Source organism: Psammomys obesus, unplaced genomic scaffold (assembly GCF_907164565.1).
Source record: "Psammomys obesus unplaced genomic scaffold, mPsaObe1.curated_primary_1811, whole genome shotgun sequence".
NCBI classification, from domain to species: domain Eukaryota; kingdom Metazoa; phylum Chordata; class Mammalia; order Rodentia; family Muridae; genus Psammomys; species Psammomys obesus.
The window spans coordinates 7764377-7775600 of NW_026586662.1; the positions used below are offsets into that span (position 1 = coordinate 7764377).

At 40.5% G+C, this 11224-nt stretch overlaps 1 protein-coding gene across 5 annotated transcripts in view; it reads right to left on the minus strand.

Moving 5' to 3' along the window:
• Window positions 1-3212: 3212 nt before the first annotated feature.
• Myo6 (myosin VI) overlaps window positions 3213-11224 on the minus strand; it is a 142120-nt gene continuing 134108 nt past the window's right edge. For 3 of the 5 annotated variants that reach the window (XM_055602552.1, XM_055602554.1, XM_055602551.1), the window contains 3 exons: window positions 8507-8533; window positions 5595-5813; window positions 3213-5016 (listed from right to left, as the gene is read on the minus strand). In XM_055602552.1, coding sequence (XP_055458527.1) covers window positions 4817-5016; window positions 5595-5813; window positions 8507-8533 — 446 coding nt within the window. In that variant the 3' untranslated portion in view covers window positions 3213-4816. The remainder of the gene's footprint in view (window positions 5017-5594; window positions 5814-8506; window positions 8534-11224) is intronic. The other 2 variants (XM_055602555.1, XM_055602553.1) reach the window with 1 other exon arrangement.

Below are 11224 nucleotides of genomic sequence, written 5' to 3' on the forward strand. Positions count from 1 at the left end.
AGACAACAAAATAGTAAACACTGAGAGCCATCTTTAACAAGAAAGCTGCCAAACCAAAATAAAATATTTCCTCATAATGAAGACAGTATTTTGAAGGGAAACAAGATTTTTAAATTCCTTCCTGTTGGTCTCACAAGTGAGGAGTGCTCATGTCCATTCCTACTCCAGTCTTCCCACCAGTGAGGCCCTGTATCTGGCATAAGAGCGCCAAATTGGTAAATGGTAACAAGGGCACAGGGTGAAGAATCGAGCAAGGATAGACTGACCCAGTCCCATATCCCTGGGGCATCACAGATGGAAACGGAATTGCTGAAAGCATGAGAGGTCAGCCCCAAGCAAGTGAAATGCTTCCATAAGGAGAGAAAACTATCTTCCCCTTCTGATCCCAGACACTTGTTCACATTTTAGTCTTGTGCTAAGCAGTGCAGGACAGGGTTTTATAGAGAAGCTAGGTAGGGAAAACATTCTATATGAGGTGAAGAGAGGTCCCAATATAGGCTAAATGCTTCTTACTCTTTAGATCATCTATCTTCTGGCACCTAGAGAAAAGCGGTGAAGAAAGAGGTTAGCCTCCTTCCACTCTGATACCCACCAGGAACACGGAAGATTCGAACCCCTTAATAGAGCAGGATATACAGACTGGTATTCAAAACCTTAGGGAATCGTCTTCTTTGGGTCGGTGGGTGTTACAAACTTTCTCTTCTCACAGATTAGTCAGAGTTTGGGGTGAGACATCCAAGACATCCAAAAACAGATGTTTGCTCCCAGTCTCAAATGGGCTTAACAGCTCACATAGAGCCCTGCCTGTTCCCTGCATGGAGGTTGCATAAAAAAAAAAAAATTGGTAGAAATTTTCAGTCCCCTGGAGTGCTTGCCTCTCCATTTAGCCATTCAGCACAGGGCTCTCTCCCCAACAGGCCCCATCTAAAATCTACCATTTGAGTGACATTTCAAACCCTGAATTAAAAGCACACGATACACAAGGATGTTCTCCATATAAGGTATTTATTTGAATTTCCAGTACATCAGTATTCTAGGAAAGTATTAGATACACACTTTTTGTGAAATGAGAAAAAATTAACAATTACAAATACACAAGTTTCCAGAGGTGAAAAGCAGCCTCGTAAGAAGCCTGTTTGTAGTTTGAGATTGAGTTCCTATGTTGATAAAAATTAAAGATTAAAGACTGTGCAGTTTTTAGTGTGCATTAATTTCTTTTTCCTAACTATCTCCTGGGAAACTTCCAAGAACCAAAGTCACTTCATACACGGGTTAGTACACTGATTTGAATTTGAGCAAAACAGTTGAAAGAAGTGGCATTGACACAGGCAGGCGCTCCACCGACCCTGGCATGAGCTTGTGTCCACGCTACCTCGGCAGTTCTTCCCGGGGCACCTCCAGTGGGGCCACACCCACCATTCTTACATGCTAAGATCTACATGCCAGGCGACCCATGTACAAGTTCACTCGCCCTGATTTCTGCTCTTAGACTTGACAAGACGAATCTTAAGCCTCAGCAGGGGTTGCTGTCTGGGACGAGGAGTGTTTCCCAGCTGAGGTGCAGCCTTTGGGGGCTGCACAGTTTCCTTTCTCTTCCACTCCTATGTGCGCTTGTAGCTATCACCACTCCCACACCTCATCCTTATCCTCATCGTTAAATGTCCTCTGCCCTCTCCCCCGCCCCAACACACTGTTAGTGTATCTTCTGGGAGTAATTGAAACTCAATAGTTATTTACGGGTGTTAAGGACAAACAGGAAATACAGGAACAATCCTTTGTTAAGTCTCCAGGGATTTGCTGAGCAGACAAAACATCGCTTTCACTCTTTTTGCTCTTGCATCTTTTTCATGGTCTAGTGCCAAACTCTACGACCTCCCTGGCTTTCTACAACTTTTTCATATAAAGAAGTAAGACTATCATTAACTCAGTATTAACCGACTGATTAATTCAAGAACTAGTCTGCTGATCCAAGTATTTTAAAGCTATTTCAAGAAACCAAAGGTCTACACGTATGAATCCCCTGAGAACCATATTAATAACCTGTGAGTGAAACTATCTTCCAAAATATCCAACTGAAGGCCAGGGAGGTGCCTCCGTGGTAGAGCCTAGCCTGTGTGAAGCCCTGGGTTCAATCCCCAGCATGGAAAAAAAGCAATTAATGACAATGGCATGTAATAAATATCTATTATTATTAATAATTTTATTGTGCCTGTGGTTAAGACCTTTTACAGGCCAGAGTGAGACCCTGTCTAGCTAGAATGTCTTTAGGGTAGGCCGGTGCTCCGTTATTTTACTTCTTATACTCCTGTGCCCAGGTGGTCTCCCCGAAGGGAAGAGGCAGCATCTCTTGAACACACCAGGCTCCTAGAAACGCCCTGTTCTTGCTGAGAGCACACCTCCCTGCTAGCATGCATCTCAGATGTGCTGCTGGCATCGGACACTGCATCACAACTGAATTTAACATGCAAATACTTGCCATCATCGTTTTTTATATTCTATTAAAATGTTCACACACTGTGGAAGAAACTGGAGCTGGCAAGCATTAGTTCTTTGTGTAGAGTATACTGGTTTAAACTTACAATTTGAAATGGCTGATTAAAATAAGATTAATTGACTTGGAGGCTTCTAACTCTTGCACAGCCTTTGTGGAGCTAAACCCACAAAACGTGGCAGAGAAGCTGCATCCGGGTCTCACAGAACACCACATCTGCTGTGACCCCAAAAATGATGTCCTAAAGTTTCCCTGACAGGATCTGGATGCTATGACATATAGAAGGTTCAAAGCCTGCCTGAATTAGGGCAGTTCTCCTGCTTGGGAAACTTAACTCGGGAGATTATTTGAAACAGATATACTGTAGGACACCTGGACATAATTAAGAAGAAAATGGTTTGAGATAACTGAATTTTCAAAGCAAAAAGCCACAAAGACTTTCAACAATGCCTTGCTGTCATACTTTTCCTATAAATTCTTTAAAAAATTAAGTTCTGTCACTATAATAATTCCCAATTTTGATTAATTTTTCATCTAGTGCTTATTCACAGATCCAGAAGATACATAGAAGTGCTTCAGAAAACAGTGCTAAGCTGACAAGTCACGAAGAATCAGTTAGGCCACTAGATTGCTTTGTTTCAAACACTATATTAATTTTGACCAGGAAATAAAGCTTACTTGGTATCCTGCACAAATAAAGACATCAATCGAAGGCAAAAGGTGAACGAGAAAGAACAGGTTGTTTATTTCAGTAACTACACCTTCTGCCATCAATCACAGGACTAAATGACCCACCGGTGGGTGGGTCTAAGCAGTCAGACAGCCTCCAGGAGAATACCCCATTCACTTTTCCAATTATCAGGATATAGAGAGGTTTAATTTTTTTAACACGAAACAATCATTTCCACAGTGTCATAATAAAAAGTACCTCGGTACTGAAACATTTTCAAAGGAGCAATTCTGACAACAGTACCCGAAGCTTCTAGACATAAATCTCATCAGCTGGGAAATATTTTCCTAACTGAGGTCTCTTTCTAAGAAAGAAAGAAAAAAAAAAGACTGAAATTTCAAAGGTCAGGGCATTTAAAAGCAAGGGGAGTGTAAAGAATAATTTTACTTTCTACTTTTATTCTAAAATACAAACGAAGACTCCTTTGGGTGTCAACACAACTCCTTGATGTATTTTTGTCCTTATTAAGTTCCTAATATTAAAGTCATAAATATTAGCTCCAGCTGCTAACATCTGATCATAACTAAAGAGCACACACAGGGAGTGTTTTAAAGACTACCTACCGGCAGCATGAAACTAGCTAGGTCTAAAGACAAGGGTTCCTGAATTACAAAGTTTACAAAACAGCTCTACGATTACCACGTCTCAAAGGTCAAGACAGATGCCTGGAAGAGGGAAAGGAGAAAGAGAGATCTCTCTGAAGCAGTATACCAGCTTAAATCACATTAAATAACTTGGACAAGGTTCCAACCGAGAAACCACAGGTGAGAAGTGGGGAAATATTGGAATTTAGTCCAGTAGAGTCACCATCTCAACCCTGTGTCCCTTCCGAAAGGAAACAGAGCTATTATCAAAGCTTCCAGTCATTCAAGTAATCCAAATTTCCTTCCCTTTACCATGGATTAGGAAGCAGAGATCCCAAGAGTAACACAGAGCACGGCAGGAAAGCACCCGCGTCTACACTGCGCACACCCAGCACCGCCTCTGCACATAAGATATTCGCTACATTAAGGCTCTTTCCAGGACCCTTGAACTTGGGGATCACTCGGGCTAGGCACACTGCAATAAGGGGGGATCCATCTCCATGGATTTCTAAAAAAGCAGACAAAATACGGCCTTTTAAACCAAAAGCATCTGTAACCTTAATCAGTTCAAGTACCTTAATTCTTGCACAAAATTAAGCTATGATTTCATTATCTCACTTATAAGGCACTGTGTCACACTTTTTAAAAAAAATCAAACATTTAAAAACTTGTTTTTAAAAAACTTCCTGTCCTTGAGATTAATCACCCTGTACTTAAGGTAGTCAGTGTGCAGAGAGTGAGATGGATCCGGATCTGTCCAGATTCGGAAAGCACAGCTCAGGGAGAGGTGGGGCGAGGGGGCCGGGGTCACGGCTGGAATCAGGGCTATTCTCTCCTTAGGTCCTGAAACCACTACCTCAACCGTAATTAACCTTGAACAAATTAACAAAATCCATGATTACTAAAATCTGTTCACTTTGCATAAGGCATTTCTACCAGAGGCAATGGAGCGGCGGCCCTTCCGGCCACCTCCCCGCCTGTCGGTCCAGAGCCGGGCTGGACGCCTGCGCTCTACTTGAGCAGGTTCTGCAGCATGGCTGTGGCGTAGGTGGGCCGGGCCTGCCTGCTCTCGATGGCGCTCTGAAGGTACTGTATGCCTCCACAGCGCTCCCAGATCTCCTCAAACTGTCTGGGCAAGATCTCAGCACCACGCTTCCGAGTGAGCCCCGTCTCCTCGAGATTCAACTCACACATCTCCATGTCATCCTTGCCTGCAGACGGGAGACGTTGACAAAATTACCATCTCTTTGCACAGAGTTTTTTTTTTTTTTTTTTTTTTTTTTTTTTTTTTTTTTTTTTTTTTTTGAGTGTTATTCCTGGAACAGCCCAGAAGCCTCACAGATTGGAGAACCTGTAACTCTCCAAGATGGAGATCTGCTTAAGTTCTCCAGAAATCACTTATGCTTGCCCCCACTAAGGACTCTCAAAATTTGCAAGCCCCACCACTGATTAAAGAAATCATTAGAGTTAACATGAATTCTGTGTGCCCTCAAAAACAGTACCAAAAAACAAACAAAAAAAGAAAAACACAGAGAGAGAGACAGAATTAAGCACCAGTGACAAGTTTCTTATGACAGATTTTTATGTTCTCTAAACAGACATAAAAACCATTTTGCTTTGGAAATCAGTAAATCTTCCATTAACTGGAAATGAGACTGAATTGCAAAGCTCTGTCATTCGATTCTGAAACGCAGTGACTGACTTATTACATTATATATTAGACTATTTCACCTAAGGCTTCACAATCCATTTTTGTATGATTATTTTTTTTCCTGTAAATTATACACACCAGCTACAAGAAGGATGGGTGGCTTGTCAGGGTGCAGCTCCATCTGCCGAGCAATCCACGGTCCGTCAAAGTGGGCGTACCACCAGCCCTTTTTCTTGCTCTGAGGGTCTTTGTACTGGTCAGCGGGGCGGATGAAGGGGATGCGGAAGAAACGCTGCTGTCGGTTCATCTCAATCTCCTGCTGCCTGGCAGGGAGCTGAGCCGCCGGGTTCTGCTGAGCTATTACACAGAACAGGCAACGTTACACTGGCCGCCCACGGGAAAAGAAAACAGACATCGTTCCTAAAATACACCGGGGATTTTAAGGGGGGGGGGGGGGGGGGGGACAGAGGCTCCCACTAGTGAATTTGAAATGTCAGTATTAGCTGCCTGTTAATGAATCCCACTCAGAGTGGGATTTCTTAGAAATGTCTTTGCCGAAAGATGTTTCTTGGCACTGAGCATATGCACACTAAAATACTGTTCACATACACACTGCACAGACACAGTCAATTATTGTGCACTTATACACACACGGCATATATATACATGTGTACGTATGTACATATACACAGCCAGGCATGAGCACATGCACAGTACACACACACCCAAGTATTGTACCATACATGGTTCTCTCTCCCTCTCTCGGGCATTGTGCATACGCACAGTACACACACACACACACACACACACACACACACACACACACATTCAAGCATTGTGCACATACATGGTAAACACATTTAGGCATTATGAACACATGTACACACTCAAGAATTGTGCACACACAAAAACACACACAGGGGTGCCACACCGCCACCACAACCACCACCACCACCACCACCACCACCACCACCACCACAACCACCGCCAGCAACAGAACCTTTGCCAATTCCCACAAATGACGTATCAGTAACCCCAAATCAATTCACATAGCAGGCAAACAGTCTCGTGTTATTTTTCCTACAAGGATTTCAAGTAAAAGTTTAAGAATAACTTATATTTGACTACTTACTTAAAACTGGGTAATTTTAAAATCAGAGAGGTCTGTTTGTTTAATTATATTTTCCATAAAAAAGAGAAATCCATGCAAAAATTTTCTTTTATCAACTTTGGGTTTTTTTTTTTTAAGGCAATAACAGCATTTGGAGAAATATGGACCTTCCAAAACCCTACTCAAAACAGTCAGTATGACCCTTTCCTCAAAAATACTTACTTTGAGATGAGATTTCTCTTGGCAGAAAACCCACTGAAAGAAGTGACAACAGATATATGGGTTTCCTAGCCAACACAAAGAAAAAAAATCCTTTTCTGCTAGTTCTAACCCTTGCCCAATTCAGTACTGAATGGCTGGGCTTTTATTTTATGTGCAAATGTAAACACATCCCTACAGCAATGGCTTTATATGCTGAACAGCGTAATTCTGTCGAGGCTGTTTATACGCTTTATATTCTTAGCTTTGAAAGTAGAACAACAATTTACTGCCATTCCAAGAACCTCGATATGAAAATCAAAGAGCATCAATGAAAGAGTATACAATACATCTAACCACGTATGACTGTGTGTCTTTCCTAAAAACTTGTAAAAACAGCAAAAGGATGAAAATACTCCTGCTCTAGATTTTTAGCCCAAGAAACAGCAAGAGCTTACGGAAAATGAGATTTATTTATTTGCAAGTCAGAGGAAGCAGAAAAGCACTTAAGGAAGCCACACATGCCTACGAAAGAATGAGAGGCCAGTTTTGCTAGTGACATGAGTGAGAAGCCAGTTTGGTTAGTGACATTAGGACCTGCATGGCCTTTAGCATAGAGATAGAGATGGGCTTGTTCTCTTGCTCCTGTTCTCTCAGTTATACATGGCAGCTCAGTAATCACAGAGTGAGACTCTTCCTCAAATGACTGACTGACTGAATAATTGATAAATAAATAAATGTAAATGGATAGATAAATACTTTTAAAACACCAACCCTTCTAGATGGTGAACTAGTGATTGGAAATGTACTAGGGCACTGACAGTCTTTATTCATTACCTTATTTTGTAAACTGTCTGCCTCCTAAAGTCAACACACTGAATAAAATTAAGAAACTAAACTTTGTGATAGCCTTTTCTAGTAATAAGAGAACTTGTATTTTGTTGAAAAGAGCTAAGATCTTCAGCTAAGTTAAATGCCTGGTGAAGCATTAAAATATTGAACATAATTTTCTCAACAACCTGCTTTCATCCAATCATGCACCCTTTATAAGTCAGAGATGGAGAAGCAAACTCCAGTACTTGGAAAGCTGAGGCCAGAAGCCTGAGACTTGGAAACCAGTCTGGGATAGCTACACAGTGAGGGTGATGCCTCAAACAACAAACCAAAAATGTAAATTATAAGAAATACTTGGAAAAATCAGGCCCAATCAGCTGGCACATGAATATCACTGTTCAACTGAGTCTAGGAACTTAAAATAGTTAAAGGTGACCCAAAGTTTCTAAGGCATGGAAGGAATGAGCACCACAGGAAGTAATCTCCCCCTTCCTGCTGGTAAGTGCCATTATTAGGTTTGTGCCTATTACTACATAGAACTCAAATCCCCTTGGACAGAAACACAGGCACCATCGCAACGCAGCATCTGAAACCAGCACCTAAGAGTTAGCGTTTCTTCTAGAAGTGAAGACAGCATTTTGCTACAGTAAGAGGTATATAAACCCAGTTTTAAATGCACAAAAATTTGACAGATGATACTATCATGTATTCAATCTTTGTTCAGTATACATGTTTTGATCTGAGAAAATGTATCATATCTCAAGTATCTTAATGCAGACAGCCATCTTTAAGGTTCTACAATTCCACTTACTAGGTAGCAAAACAGTGTTTGACAGAAAGTTAGTACTCTATTAAGTATTTTAACCCCTCTTCCAGTTAGCGCATGAGTTACCACCCATTGACTTACGTGAATTGTTCAAAAATGGTGTAAAATCTGCGAACAAATATTGTATGTTGAAGAAAAGGTAAAAATGCCAAAGCTGTTTAAATGAGCACTTTCCTAACTTGTAAACACATCCCATCAATTGAGGTGGTGACCGCGTGCAAGCATCCATCTAGAGCAAAGGACTCCAAGAGACTCCAAGAGCTGTCTACAGTACATGCTTCTCTGATTCAAAACAATGTTTAGAAATCACAGAAGGAAGGAAGGAGGGAGGGAGGGAGGGAGGGAGGGAAGGAAGGAAGGAAGGAAGGAAGGAAGGAAGGAAGGAAGGAAGGAAGGAAGGAAGGAGAAAGGAAGGAAGGAAGGAAGGAAGGAAAGGAAAGGAAAGGAAAGAAAAGAAAAGAAAAGAAAAGAAAAGAAAAGAAAAGAAAAGAAAAGAAAGGGAGAGAAGCTACTTTGATTAATTATGTTTCAGGAAAATCTGTTTGAGGCACAGGTGAAGAGTACAAAATTTAAAACTTATACTTCATTTATAATTTTGGGACATAAAACCTAACTAATGATAATAAACACCAGTGCTTTCTACAGTCAATATGTGCAAATTTCTTCAATCTTAAACTTGTGCCATTTTTACTTTAGGTATTTAAATTCAATGATTTCCAAAACCATGGTTTGAAGCAATTACAACCAACCAGTGGGTGATTTACCCCTGGCCAAAATTATTTATGAAAATCTCATTATGTGATAACTGAGGTGAGAGCAGGCTCAGTGACACAGGCCAGGAAGGGGGACTAATGCTTCTTATTCATCGCTACAGAAGTTTACCATAGTTTATCAATGTATTTCTCTTGTACTCAGTGACACCAGGTTTTCTTTTTGTGGATCATAAAGTGTCCTCATTTCATGCTTTCAAATGAATCTCAACACTTCTAAATATAACAACCACACAGCACAGAATTCTCCCGAATGCCTGTTACCTCCTTTCAACCAGATTCCTATGTAAGAAATATATATATAAAATATATATATAAATTCAGTTTATATATATATATATATTATATATAAAAAAATTCACAGAGAAAAGCATGATAAAAGCAGAAGTAGATTTTTATCCTGAAAATGGCTCAAAATCAAATTATGAAGGTTAATAAATTGATTAAATTTGCAGAAAATTCCTAAGTTTGTTTTTACTTTTGGATAGGACTCTTAAAATTTTTTCTTTGACCTAATACTGTACTTACAGCAGCAAGAGGTGGCAAAGTTAAAACTTTACTGTGTGATTTAAAACTTCATGAAGTACTGTAAACCCCTTCATTTGTGGTGTACTTACTCAGGTGTGTGAACCATCAAGGTAAAGGTAGTTTTCCTTTACAATTGTACAAGAAAAGCCAACTTGCTTTTCTTTGTGTGTGTTTTTTTTTATTGTTTCTTGTATATACAAAACAAAGATGGTTTGTGGCAAAAACTTAATCCAAAAAGAATGAACAGGTCATAGAGTCTCACTGTCATTTTCAATATGCACAGAAAAAAGTGTTCACTGGGGCTCCCACCTTTCAAAACCTACCACCTCTCGGCTAGGGTTGACCCCCCCATTGCCCTCATCCTATTATATTCTGCCTTAAACCAGCCCAGAACAATCACCAGTGCTGTCTTCCTTATTAGCAATACCGACCTCAGTTCGACTCTTTGCAACAACTGGGAAACACTGGGGTCCTACCATTTAACTGAATTTAGTCAAACACTGCTTTCATTTCCTTGGAAAACAGTGAGAATTTAAACTGCATCCCACAAGTCAAACTTGATGCTTTGGGAAGCCACATGGGCAAGGGTTGAGAGCATATGGCACCTGCTGCCACATTGATGCTAATCTGGATTAAGAAAATTTATGATGGGATAAAAGCATCAAGGTAACCAATGAAACTCCAGTTAGTGCTTTAAATTTTAAAAATCTGGAGCTGAAGAAATGTCTTAGTGGTTAAGAGCACTGGCTGTTCTTTCAACAGACCAAGGTTCAACGCCCAGCCCACACAGAGCAGCTAACAACCATCTGTAACTCCAGTTCCAGGGCATCCAATGCCTTCTTCTGGCCTGCACACATGTGGTGCAGAGATACATTCAGGAAAAACACCCATACACAAGTTAAAGATAATACTTTTCCAAAAACTGAAAATCCAGCTCAGACTACAGGTCATCTGGGCCAGTGTGACAGTCTGCCCTGCCCTACTCTCTGGTTCAAGTGGTTTCTGCATTTAGGCAAAGCTCATGGTATTATAAAGTAATATTTGCAGTAAACCTTTTTAAAAGAGGACAATCAGCATGGTAATGGAGAACACAAGAACTAATTCCTTTCCTTTTCTAGACTATGATCCCATTCTAGAAAGAACCAGAAGGAATGTATGCCTCCATATTAAAAATACAAGTATATTTGGTTATTTGGGGAATTACTCTAAAACCTGAGCGAGATTAAATGTGAAAATAAGGAAAGTTTTAGAAAATAAGATCTTGATTAGCAATATAAAAATACTTATTTTCATATGTAAGCTCATGAGCATCCAGAGTGAACTAATCATAGTAGCCTTCACCTTTTCACGTGTAACCTGTTTTGTTTGTGTTTGGACTTTTTGTGATGCCAAGAACAACACATGCCAGGCAAGCACTGGACCCAACATATCCCCAGCCCTCCTCGTATATACTGGTGTGTGTGTGTGTGTGTGTGTGTGTGTGTGTGTGTGTGTGTGTGTG